Source organism: Tachypleus tridentatus, chromosome 13 (genome assembly GCF_004210375.1).
Source record: "Tachypleus tridentatus isolate NWPU-2018 chromosome 13, ASM421037v1, whole genome shotgun sequence".
NCBI classification, from domain to species: Eukaryota; Metazoa; Arthropoda; class Merostomata; order Xiphosura; family Limulidae; genus Tachypleus; species Tachypleus tridentatus.
Genome location: NC_134837.1, coordinates 231607974 through 231622411, shown reverse-complemented (window position 1 = coordinate 231622411; position 14438 = coordinate 231607974). Strand labels below are relative to the sequence as shown.

The following is a 14438-nucleotide window of genomic DNA, read 5'->3' as shown; positions in this document are numbered from 1 at the left end:
AAACATATAGTAGCCTAAATAAAATGTTTTTGTTTAAATATGCAAAAATGCATCCAAGATTATTGCGATTCACGAATTAAATGTCAAGTTTGGTTGGTTGTTTTGGAATTTCGCGTAAAGCTACACGAGGGCTATCTGTGCTAGCCGTATCTAATTTAGCAATTAAAACCAGAGGGAAGGCAACTAGTCATCACCACCCATCACCAACCTTTGGACTACTCTTTTCAACATATAGTGGGATTGACAGTCACATTATAGCGTCGCCATGGCTGAAAGAGCAAGCATGATTGATGTGACGGGAACTCGAACCCACAATCCTCAGATTACGAGTCTAATGCCCTAACAACCTGGCTATACCGGGGCTGAATTGAATATCAAAGATGAAAGACAAGTCTTCTCTTTAAGACCCCCCAACCCCTTACAACGACCGCCAAATTTAATCGTGCCTTTTTAATTCATAGCTATGGATATCTTAGGTTCATTGCTCACAGCATATGCAGGGAAAAAATACGTGTCAGTAGTTGCTGATTACTTAACTAGATTTCCAGGGGCAGTATGCATGCCTGATAAAAAAGTAGAAACGATCGCAAAAGCATTTGTAAATAACATAGTAGCTAGGCATGGCAGACCCCAGTAGTTACTAACTGATAGAGATAGTAACATTATTTCTAAGTTATTGAAGGATATTTATAATTTGTTAGGTGTTAAGAAAACTGAAACTATTGCTTTTCATCCAGCTGCTAATGGGTTAGTAGAAAGATTCAAGAGAACTTTATTAAATATGATTTCTCAATACTGTGAAAAAGATCAGAAAACTTGGGATGAGCATGTTCCTTTAGAGCTGTTAGCATGTAGAAGTGTTGAAAATGAGTCTACTCTGGAAAGTCCATTCTTTCGATAACATGGTAGAGATGTAATGATACCTATGCAGGAAATATTAATTCCTAAAAAAAGTGAATTATGCAATAACTTATGATTACAAGAAAGAACAAGTACAGTGAATGCAGTTAGCATTTGAATTAGATAACGAATATTTAACAAAAGACACTAAGCATAGAGAGAAACAAACAAATAATAAAGTAAAACTAACGATGTAAAACCAGCGGATAAGGTATTGTTATAAACCCCTGTTGTTAAGAAAGAAAACGCTAAAATCTGGCAAAATTATGTAATAGTCCTTTTAGAGTTTTTAAATAAACGAGTACAGTTAATTTCGAGATCCAAGAGATCTGTGGAAAGAGTATGTGTGTATGTATGTTTTGTTATAGTAAAGCCACATCGGATTATCTGTTGAGTCTACTGAGGAGAAAGCGAACCCCTAATTTTAGCGCTGTAAATCCATAGACTTACTGCTGTACCAGCAGAGAACGTAGAAATAGTAAACATTTGGTACATACTAATAGATTAAAGAAAGTAAAATGGTATAAACCTCACTAGTATGAATATATGGCTGACAAGACCAAGAAACATAATCAAAATGAGAATCTAGAAGTAAAAACTGATGATTCAAGTGAGCTTAAATTATCTTGAAACGAAAGAGAATTAATCGAGACAAAGGTAGAAACCCTAGAGTTAGAGGGCACTAATAACAGATTAGGAAATGAGGTTATCATAATAGATGGCCCAGCTAGTGATGTTGATAATGACGATAATGTTTCAAGTAGTCTAGTGATAACAGTGATTGATGGCTATAATGTTGGATCATGTGGTCCTGTACCGATTCAACCAAAAATGATCCCTACACCTACAACGAAACAAATGAGCTTTAAATCTCAAGTAGTTGTACATAGACTTTAAAATGATGATAACGTACTTAGCGTTAACTCGAATAAAAAGAATAGTATGTTAGAAGCTTTTAATAATGTGGTTGTTTGTTTGTTTTTGAATTTGGCGCAAAGCTACACGAGGGTTATCAGCGCTAGCTGTCCCTAATTTGGCAGTTTAAGACTAGAGTGAAGGCAGCTAGTCATTACCAACTCTTGGGCTACTCTTTCACCATCGAATAGTGGAATTGACTGTCACATTATAATGCCATCAAGCCTGAATGGGCATGTTTGGTGTGACCGGGATTCGAACCAACGATCCTCAGATTACGAGTCAAGTGCCCTAACTACTTGGCCATGCCAGGCCCTTAATAACATGATACAATAATTAGGTAGTTGTAATTAGAATTAAGTATGTAGGATAAGACATGTATGAGTAGAATTGTGTATGTTATATATGCTTATTATATTTTTAATTTTTATGCATATTAGTAGTAGACATATCTACAGGGTTACCAGGATCATTGTGTTATTGACAATCAGAGGCGTTGCTGGACAGAATGTAAGTATTATTTGGGTAGAAAATAAGATGAGTAGGACTTTTGTTGAAGAAGGAAATTTTAATAAGGAATTTATTCAGTACCCATTAGGGTTTGTAACATTTGCAGGAATTAAGGATAGAATATCTGAGCTATGTAAAAAAAGAGAGTAATTATTCCAAAACCATTTCACTTCTATAAAACAAAGGCCCAAGGAATTTGGTTGTTTAATGTTTCTTTGGTTTGAATTTTGTACAAAGCTACATGAGTGCTATCTATGCTAGCCTTCCCTAATTTAGCAGTGTAAGACTAGAGAGAAAGCAGCTAGTCACCACTACCCACTGCCAACTGGGCCACTCTATTACAAATGAATAATAGGATTGATTGTAACATTATAACACCACCACATTTGAAAGGGCGAGCATGTTTGGTGTGATAGGGATTCAAACCTGTAACCCTCAGATTACGAATTGAGTGTCCATACCAGGCCATTTGTTTAATGCAAAAAATGAACTTACCTTATCAGTGGTATGCCCTAAATCAAACATACATCAATTTGATTACTAGACTAAAGTAATTAAATAATAGTGATTACCTTACACTGGTTAGAAACTTTCTGATCATGGTCAAGAGATCACACTACCATCTAGTGTTAGAGAGTAAAACTAAGTATACAGGAATATCTTTAAATATAATAATATCTGATTGGCAAGAACTATTAACTATGAATGAATCACAATTAATTTAGAACGTAAATGTAGTTTCAGACCTTAAATAACTGACAGCCATATTAGGGGATATTCAAGACTTGCCCTATAGGAGAGCAGGAATAAGTATCAAAGAATTTCAACAGCATGTAGCCCATTTCATAGCTCAGCAGAAAAAAGAAAAGAAGTGGAAGCTGTCTAATTCAGTGATGATAACATTATATGCAGTAGTGGTACTAGTAACTATAGTGTTATATGCAGTTTATGAAGAATTTACTTTAGTGAAATTTTGGAAGTTAGATGGGCTGTGTAAATTCAAAAAGAAAACCAGAACAGGGCCAGGCAATGATAGAAAATTGTCTTATTCAGAGGCCATTGAAGTGATTGAATTAGATGATGGTGATCATATATCAATAATTATGGCGTTGATGGATTTCTTATAGACTGATCACAGAATTTGAACTAGTTTAACCAATCAATGAGGTTATAAAGTGAATGTTATAGATCAAAATTATTATGCAATATTAATAGGATTAGAAAAAACAAATAAACAAAAAGTTCAAGAATCAAGATGTGAAAATTTTGAGGATTCAGAGATGACTAGAATGAGAATTAGAAATTTGATGATTACGAAAAGTTCGAGAACCAAACATTAGGAGAACAAGATTAGTTAGCTGGAGATGACGATGAAAAAATTATGAAGTAACACTACTAGATAAGATGTAGTCAATAATGAGAGAGGACAGAAAGCGAGAGATGACACTACAGTAGTGAGGAAAATACTATTCATGTTTTTGAAAGAAAACTTAAGCAGAATGTGCTAGGCAACAGATTAAAGTGCACATGAATTACCACATCTTCAGTTCGTGATGATAAATGAGAGTGATTAGGAACCAATCAAGATGTATTGGTTCAATGATGAAAAAGTGGACAAGATCTTGATTGGAAATATTGTTATGTTGACCATGTTTGGGTTTCACCAAACTAGGAGAATACAACTCCTGGAAAAGAAAAGACAGAGTTGCTATAATAGAAGTTGAAGGGTTCATAATAGCAGACATGTATGTTGTGAAGGAGTTGGCCATCAAGGATACCTGCACCTGGTGACAAGACAACTATAATTTCAAAGCACTGTTCCTGAGGGAAATGTTATCTGATGAAGACAAAAGACACATAATGTGGTGTACAATATACCTGCACAAGTTGGAGTGGGAAGAAAGACAACATGACTTTCCAGAATTAATTGACATCTGTTGTGATATAAATCAAACTTATACTGTGATCTACTCAAAAGTACTGAAGAAGACAAGGCTTATTGCTCAAATGACTGGTGTAATGTGTGTGAACCTCGAGAACTTTGAATGTCTGGCATACAGACATTTGACCCATGACAGTCCTATAATATGCAATTATTACATACAGCTATTTGAAGATTGTGCTAAATGGAAGGCCTGTGTACTATATCAATGGATTCTTTATAGTGATGAACCAGTGTTTTGTTTATTCTGCCATACATTGGAAGACAAGAACATTAAGAGAAGACAGAGTGACTAGAATGCCTGAAGAATGTGAAGAAAGAGAATGTTGTTTGATTGTCATGTGATGATCTTCAATTTGATCTAATTGTTAAATTATATTAACCTAGTTATGAGATAGTAATATTAATTTTTAGTTTATTGTATGAAGTAACTATGTAAGTACGTATGATACAATGAGAAAGAAGCACATTATTGACCACTATGATTGTGCTATTTGTGATTAAGTATTATAGAATGTGTTAACTGTTGTTAGACAAGATTACAAGCAAAGTATATGTGATTAATGTTTAGAGCTGCTAGTAGAAATGAACAGAAAGTATGAATGTATACTAAGGATCAATTTAATTATGAAGATAGTTAGAAAGTAAAGGAGTAAAAGTAGTAGCTTGTTACTTAGCTATAGACTGACTAAAAAGCAGAATATTAGAGAAAATATTGTAAGTGTTGTCCCACATACGAATAGAAAGGTGAAAACAGAGATTATTGATGATGAAATTTGTTATCAAGGATAAAAATTTCTAAAAACGGGAGGAATGAAGCATTCTGGGCATTTCACATGCTTTAAGTATTGAACAAATGTATGCAGATGTTAGTTTATTGAAATTTATTATACTAATTGATTGTAACAGAATATTCTGAAAAGCATATTAAAAGTTTTATTGTGTGAATCTTAGTCTCAGTGTCAGATTATTTACTTTAACTGTAAACTTCTTTGAGTAAGTGGCTGCATGCTCCACTTGCCACTGCATTCCTGTATTTAATATAAATAATCTGTGAATGGTAGTAATAGTCAAAATTCCAACAGTTAACGTACCCACCACATGACATATCATTACACTTTTCTTTTTCTGCATATTAGATAATCAAATGTCTAGTTGTTTTAGAGATAAAATAATTGAAGCTCAGAATAGTATTGTTCCATGATATTAGATGTAAACAGTCTCAAGAATGTTTTCTGGCTAAACATTTGAGTAGTAATGTTCGGTATGAATCAGCCTTGAAGATTCACTGGATCAAATTTTATAAAGTAGGAACTTATGTGTATGGAGATATAAATATCTTTAAAAATCTCTATTTCAGACTTTAGACAGTGGATATGTACATGTATGGATGTAAGCAGCAGACTTTAATACAGTGACAGGAGGAAACTTTAGGCCCAGCATGACCAGGTGGTTAGGTCTCTTGACTTGCAATCTGAGGGTTGTGGGTTCAATTTCCTGTCACACCAAATATGCACCCCTTTCAGCCATGAGGAAGTATAATGTAATGGTCAATTCCACTATTTATTGGTAAAATAGTAGCCCAAGAGTTGGCAGTGGGTGGTGATGACTAGCTGTCTTTCCTCTCGCCTTTTGCTGCTAAGTTAGGGATGGCTAAATCAGATAGCCCTTGTGTAGCTTTGCATGAAATTCAAAACAACCCTGAAATTTTAGATAGCAGTATCCAATAAGATCTAAACAGCCTTGAAGATAATCATTTACTGCAAATTTTACAACAGCCTTCCAGATGTGAAGGTGTAGTCAGTCGTGGAGATAATCTTTTATTTAAATTTTATATAGAGGTATTTCATATACTATGATCTAAACAGTTACCAACATAAACTATGGGTGACATGTTTACATAAATAGTTTTAGATGAAGATGGAAACAGCATTTAAGATAATTTCTCATTGAAACTTCAGATAATGATTTCTTTATGTGGAGATATAAACAGTCTTAAAAGTATTTTCTAACTAAAGGTTTAGACAACAGTAATCATATATACAGGACTGAAAATAATCTATGGTTGACACTACATGATCTACATTTTAAGAGTGCAAGCAGCATGGAAAACAATATCTGGTTAAAAAGTTTGATGTATTTAAAAAAAGAACTAAATAGCTTTGAGGATAACATCTCAAGCTCAAATGTTAGATTAATTTATTCTGCATGTGAAGATTGGTAAACTAATCTTAAGGTAATCTCTTGATAATGTGAAAGTTAATCTTGAAACAGGAGTGTTAGATAATACATAAATAGCTTTAAAGATAATCACCAGCTGCAATTTTAGATAGGAATATCCTGTGAGAAGGTATAAAGAACTCTGAAAATTAAGCATAGGCTGAAAATTTAGATGTTTTCTGTACAAATATGTAAAAGACCATCATTGCTAGAAAATTGGACAAAAGTGTTTTAGAGAAAATGCACACCACTAATAAGAAACTCTTATTGAAACTTTATGTGGTAGTTTTTTTTTTTTTTTTGAAAAGAAGCAGCCTGGATGACAATCTCCAGCTGAAACTTATATATAGGTAGTCTATGAAAAGATATAACCAACCTTGAAGACCATCACTGGCTGAAACTTTCAGAAGAAGTATTTTATATGTGAAGATTTAAGCAACCTTGATGAGAATTTCTGGTTGAAGTGTTTAGATAGAAGTGCTCTGCTTATTATGTTGTAAACAACTTTGAAAGCTCACTGACAGTTTAGATAGAAGTATTTCATGTGTAAAGCTGTGAGCAGCATCACAATTCCCTGGCTGAAACCTTAGATAGAAATGATAGTAGTATATAAAGATGTAGACAACCTTGAAAGCATCCACTCACTTAAGCTTTTGGTAACAGTGTTATATGTGTGAAGAGGTAAAGAGTTTTGAAGAAAGTTAAACAAAATGTTTCATATGTAATATAAACAACCTCCAAGTTTATGCATTGGGGAATTTTAAAACATAGGTAATAACGTGAAGACAAAAACAATCCTTATGATAATCTCTTGTTGAAACATGAGAAGCAGTTTCCATAACAGGAGATTTAAATAGTCTTAAAGTTATTCTTCTGACAAAACATTTGGACAGCAGTGTTACAGAAGTAAAAATGTAAAAGCATTGAAGACAATTTGAGAGTGAAACTTTTAATTAAGGTGTTTTGTGAAGAGATGTAATCAGTTTTGCACATAATCTCTGGTTGAAATTTTACAAAGCTGTTTAAACCACAGATTCATTAAAAGGAATAAAAGATTAATGATGATTAAAAGTACAATAGCATTTAATACTCTGATGTTTTGTAATACATCCCATCTTTACCAAGATATATTAAACAAGGTAAAGTATAAGATTCAAAGATTTTCAGATTATTAACTTCCAATATTTTATAAAAAGAAATTAAAGTACAATGTAAAGTTTAATAGAATTGTATAAGTTATTCAGAAGGAGCCTATTTGTAACAAATTTATTATTTAGATTTTAATTTAAAAGTTCATTACTTGATTATCAAAATGAGATGACCTCAAAGTGGGGGTGATTACTGTTTTTACTGTCTATGCAAATTACAGACTCCAGAGGATTTCAGTTGTTTTTTCCAGTTCTACTTGATATTCCTATTTATTTGCAAATGTAAATGGCACTAACCCACAACACCTATATCAATATATAATCTTAAATCTGAATATATTTTGAATTCTGAAGAGTGATTTAAATATCGTTTGGAGTTTTAATTGCTCTTATAATTTGCGACTTTAGTATAAAATGTTGTTCACCTAAAAAGGAATGACCAATCTTAATGGGTATTTTTGACTATATTATATGGTTTCCTGAGGGGTTTACTTTTGTTATAAAGGAATTTATAGTGCTAATTTTGTAAAGGTGTGTGGAAAACCTCAAAATACATTTTTGTCTCACACATGAATTAAATGTGTAACAAGATTCTTTTTTATTTCAAGGTCCTAAGGAGGTTTTTAAAAATGAAACATATAAGCAGAATTTTTATGTAGAATCATTTTATTGGCTTTAAGCAGGAGACATACAGATGACAAAGGAAGTAGTAGTAGTACAAAGAGAGTGAGTCTGATAAGCAAGGATTCACAAAAATAAAACAATCACACAAAATTTGGTACCTTCACAAACCAAATTAGTAAAGCTCTTCTGAAACGTTTTGTAGAGTTCAAACCACACTCATTAGTTGATCACTGAACTGTAATCCTGCATGTCCTACAGCTACAACATTCCTACAGTACATTTTAAAACAAGGCAATGAGATGAAAGTACATGTGGACCTTAGAATCTTTTTCTTTTATTTATGGTATCATTGATGACATGATATGTATTTATCATAGTCCCAAGGCTTTAACCTTTTTAGAGAGAAACAAAAGACTGATTCTAGACAAAAAATGTACAAAGAGAGCTTGTGTAACAACTGAGATATACACATACACAACAAAACTACTGTGATAAAATTAAAAAGCCTGACTAGAGACAGGAGTTTTACTGCTTGATTGGGTCTTTAAGTGTGTGTGTGAGCTGAGTATTTTCTTTTTCCATGATTTATGTGTACATGAAAAATTATCTGAATTGCTGTCATTTAATAACTCTTGCCAGGCTCTGTAGACAACTGCAATGTTAAAACAATTTCACCTAATCAAACTTCAGCAATATATGTTAACCTTACAAGCTGTGTTTTAGGTCAAAAAAACATTGTCATCACTAGAATGTTTTGCTATTCCCACAGACAGATGATTTGGCTCTCAAAACTTTCAATTCACTGACATTTGTTGTCCCTACAAGTAGTTTTTGGGCTCCCAAAATCAAATATGATGGAAAACGTTTTAGGTTTTCCTAGGCAAATGCCTTTTCACTGCTAACAGTTGCTTAATAGTTTACAATAACATGTTAAATATCCCCACAACATATCTTTATGATTAAAATAATTCCTTATATACCAATCTTGTTTGTATAAATTGTTGTGGAGGAAAAATAATTTAGTTGAATTTTCTGATAATCTGAAATTTACATTTTTTTCTTCAAATAACCAAACTGTGAATATGAGCTTTCTTCCTCACTTAATAAACATGATTCAACAATAACACCTTCTGTCACTATAGTACAGTAAAAACGTCAATATGCTACAAATAAAATCAGTCCTATGTTCAGCTTACAAATGTTATTATATCTATACAAATACTAGCTGTAGAGATGTCTGAAGCTTTTCAATACATTTTTTCTTTTAAAATTATACATTAACAGCTAATAAACTTGTTCTTGTAAAACACTTAAACTTTTGTTTGAATCTAAGGAATATATAAATGTTTTGTCATAAATAATTTAAGTGAGTAATTTTAAAACACTTTTCTGCTTATATCCTGCAAAACAAATGCAATGTTTTCAAGAAGAATTAGATTTAAAAATTCAGTAAAAATAAAATGATTTGAGATGATGAAAGAACATTTTATTGCTATGTTTTAAAAGGCTAAATTGTAAGTACTTAAACCAAGTAAAATCTTGGAATTTTTATAAATTTCCTAATATGTGTACATTTCATGGAAAATAAGTTCCCTTCTCATGGGTTAGAAGGCACAAGATGTGAGCTGGCCAGGCCATATCTCAGCAGCACACACACGCACACATAAATTGTGTTTGTTTTAGGAACACATACAGGTCTTTTATTTGAGATTTCAGTCTCGCTTATCCTTATTTCCACGGAAGCAAAACATGAGGAACAAAGTGTAGAGTATAAAAGCAGTTGTGATTGCTCCAAGAGCATACATAAAGAGATTTAATTCAGGATGTCGATAGCGGTTTTTCTGAAGCCATTCTAGAACTTGATTTTCATCCATGAGATCACCTGAGAAGACAGAAAGAGGCATAGATGTACTCTCATACAAAGTAATACTGAAATAAACATATATTGCATAGCAAATAGCTCAGGAGCAGATTTTGCATTGCAAATTTAACTTAGAAAACTAATAAAAACAGATTTATAGAAAGCATCAACTGTTGTTTCTTCAGTGTAGCTTAAAAATAATCACAGTGTGCAGTGGTCACAATAGAATCAACCATAGTGTTGTAAAGGTAGTTTAAAAATAAAGTACAGGGTACACAGTGTTCACAACAAAAACAAGTGTAGTATTAACAAGGTAGTTTAAAATTAAACAGAGATCATAAAAGGATCGACTGCCATCTTGCAAATGTACAGAAATAAGAAGAGGTCTCTTTGACAAAATCTGGAGGTTAACAACACGCAAAGCTGAGTCCATAATGAGGGTTTTTTTAATTTGTTGTATTTTAACTTATATTTAGATATTCATCAGAAGTAATATAAATATTAACATTACTGCTTCTGTATTGAGTAGCTTTGATATTTGCAAACTAACTTTCCACTACGGGACATTTAATTCCTTCAAGATCATTAATTTTTCAATTTGATGCATTTCTAGGTAAGAAACTATTGATTTAAAACAACTTTTAATTATTCTATGTAATGTACATTTTCATCATTGACTTGCTTGCAGTGGTATTTTCATCTTGAAATGAACACGATAAAAAAATGTCAAGCTAAAATTTAAACTGACACTAATCTGATGAGCAGCTCCGTGCCTGTTTTAGAGAGACTGTTTGCCACTAGCCTAGTACACATTAAGGCTTTAGTTTTAATTCCATGATTTATAAAAAAGGTTTCCATGGTATATTTGAAAAAAATCTCATTTTCAGCCTCCAAATCATGTTGCACATTAGATGTGTACCAGTTTTGTGAACAGCTAGCAGTATGTTTTCAAAACCAGGAAACTACCAATTTACTGGAAATTTTGCCTCTAAAATGTAGAGTAAAAATAATCACAGGATGCAAGGTACAAAAAAAAAAAGATCATTATAGGACCAGTTGCTGTGTTGTAAACGTAGCTTAAACATTAACACAAGAAGTAAGATACACAATAATCATAATATAAATTATGAACATTAAAAGCAGCACAAATTCTTTAAGGAAAAATCAACTTTTGGGTTGTAAATTTTCTGTAAAAATAAAAAAGAGGGTAAAAAGCATAACAATATCTATTCTGCTGTGATTTAGTAGAGAAATCATGAAATTATTCGTTTTTATTATAAATGACACACAGAAAGTCTTACAAGTAGAATAAGCTAAAAAAAGCTACCTCGATAAATTGAAGGGAACTTGCGACGGAAGTAAACAAGAGCTGGTAAATTAGTAATCCCATATTTTCGGGCATAACGTGGGTCTTTAATCTTAACAAACATAATATCTAGTTCATCAGTTTCATCATCAATTGTCTCAAGTTCTTGAAGAACTTCGTCACACTTGATGCAGTTGCTGTCATCTGCCAAAGTTCACATAAATCATATTCAGTGATAAATCATTATACATGTGCTCTAATGAAAAGACTGATAATGGACAGCATGTAATAAATATTATAAAAATATAGTTATAATCTTCAAAATATCATTATACATTTTTGATTAAGAGTAGGGGTTTAATTATTTATAACAGAAAAGTATTTTTTTTTTAACACATATCCAGAAAAGTAAAATTGTTATTTAACATTTTGAGCAACTGTTCTTTGTCAAGTTTGATAAGATAATTTTAGAAACATAAACATAAAGCTAATATTTCAAAACAAGAATATGGAGATTTTAAGTCCTATAAAATGTGCCTTGACATTGTAGTCAAGCTCATTGACATTAGAGGAGTCAATTTTTGTGTGCTGTAGAGATTTAAACACAGAAGTTAATAGACAACTAAATGACAACAGTTTCAACAAATCTCTAAAATATTTAATGCATCCCTTTCAACAATGTAACAAAGAAGTCTTACAAGATCTGATTTAAAATAACGAATTTCCTTCATCTGCCATAAATTTATTCTAAAGAATCAAAAGATAAAAACTTACTTATCTTGATCATCCCATAATTTACACCTGCAAATATCCCACTGAATGAATACTGAGTTATTTTGATAACATCCTACCACCTCTGGTCAATAGGCCACATTTTAAACCTCTTACACACATAAGTTGATTTACTAATTTTAAAATATTTTGCTAAAACCAGACCTATATCTGTACTGTCACCAACATATTACGAAGACTTTCAGAGTTGGTGCTAAAACCATATATTTTTTACTTTAATGGCCATTTTTATCAGAAACAGACTGGAGTAGTCGAGGGAACTAGGATAAGTCTTTCACTTGCTAACTGTTAACTGACTGTGTTGAAGAAGAAAATCAACAATAAATTACTGTTTTATTACATTATTTTCATTTTAGATATGGTCATTGCATTTTATATTGAGTAACATGCTGTGAAAAACCCTTAATTCATTTCTTGTATCTAGTCTTTTTATACAGTTGTCAAATATATTTGTAATCACTATATTTCACTTACAAACATTGAAATAAATATTTTTGGCAAAATAACTGAAATCTCTTTATACTGCAAATCTACTGGAAGTCAATGCATACATCAATTAAAAGTTCTTCCATACCAAAAAAAAAACTAGAAACACCATTCCCATAGACCAGTTCTTAAGGCTTAGACACTTTTGTTCTAATAAGAATGACTTAAAACTCAAGATCAATGAAATGACACACTTCTTTGAAAAATGAAATTATCCTGTACCTGTTAATTAAAATGCCAGAAGCAAAATCTTGGATATTTCATATACATACTCTAAAATATCTTCCCCTGAGCTTAAAACAACCAGAACATCCTTGGTCTGACCTCCCCATCCTTTCAACATGCATATTAATAGAATTATACAGAATAATTCAACCACTCTAATGAGTGACATATCTTTTTTCCATTTGCTTACTGACTCTTCTCTTATGTCTTGCAAATGTGAAAGGAATTTAAAAACTATCAAAATTACATACAACTGACAAAAGACAGTTGCCTGGTAGAAAACCATGTCAATGCAGCATATCTCACATGTAAGAATGGTGATGAATTCATATATTTATACACAAAGTTCCACTTACCACATTAAGAGCCACTTCAAATGTATATCACACTTCATTAGCTACTGTATCCATTGTACCAGTTGTGGGTTTTTATACATTAGACAGATATCAAAACATTCAGAGAGTAAGTTTCACAAACATCTGTGATCCTGTCCTAAAACCAACTTTCCTACTCACAGTAGTACCAAATACGACAGTTTTTAGTCACCTTTCACAAGACAACTTACAGTTTTAAATTCTACAACACAGTTTTATTTTCAACTTAAGTACTTAATTCCTTGCTGTCTGAATGAAATGTTTTTAAGAGACAAACTACACTGTTATATCTTAATTCACAATAGTTGAATATTTAAATTATATATTTGTTATTTATAGGGTATCTTAATAATTGGTTATATATTATTATACATGTATACAAGTACACTTTTATATATGTAAGTGTATGTGTATCATTTTTGATACATACATAGCTGTTATATTGCTTCATTCAGTTACACTGTGTGTGTCGAAACATATAGTTTCAATTTAATATTTTTCTACAGTATTATATATACATTCTTCACTGTGAACTGTATTGTATCCAACAACATTCATTTTCATATCAAACCTGACAAAGAGCAGTTGTAAAAAACACTTGTTAAATAAAATAAACTTATTATGTGTTAAACACAACTTTTTTTGCACAGTAAAACAGACTAACATCCCCTGGAATGGGTGCTACTAACAATATAAGATGGGTTTCAAAATTAAAAACTAGTAATGACATTACAAATTCTGTAACTAAAACAAAAATGTAAAATTAATGTATCTGACAGGAAGTGATATATTAAACAAAAAAAATCTAATAAAAATTAGAATTACATAGAATAATAATTTTCACAATTAAAAATAAAGCCATATTTCACCCTTCAATAACAAGATATATTCAGGTAAATCTTTCTGAATCTTCATGTAGGTGTTCTATATGTATTAGTTGCAAATGGTGTCCTTGTACATAAGACATGAAAGGTTAAAACTCTGAGACAATCACAGAGTTTAAAGTAAGGTTAAATAAGACTAAAACTATTCAGTAAGCTAATAATTATTTGATTCTGTTTTTTCTGTCATACTTTCTTGCAGTGAGACTATTTCAAGAGGTGGTAGAGACTTGTTCAAGTAATTACAAATTGGG

The 14438-nt window shown here is 31.7% G+C and overlaps 1 protein-coding gene across 1 annotated transcript in view; it reads right to left on the bottom strand.

Annotated features, from left to right (window-relative positions):
• Nucleotides 1–8283: 8283 nt before the first annotated feature.
• hlk (hulk) overlaps nucleotides 8284–14438 on the bottom strand; it is a 151044-nt gene continuing 144889 nt past the window's right edge. Inside the window, exons 41-42 of the mRNA XM_076483714.1 lie at nucleotides 11448–11630; nucleotides 8284–10141 (exon numbers count right to left, since the gene is read on the bottom strand). Coding sequence (XP_076339829.1) covers nucleotides 9972–10141; nucleotides 11448–11630 — 353 coding nt within the window. The 3' untranslated portion in view covers nucleotides 8284–9971. The remainder of the gene's footprint in view (nucleotides 10142–11447; nucleotides 11631–14438) is intronic.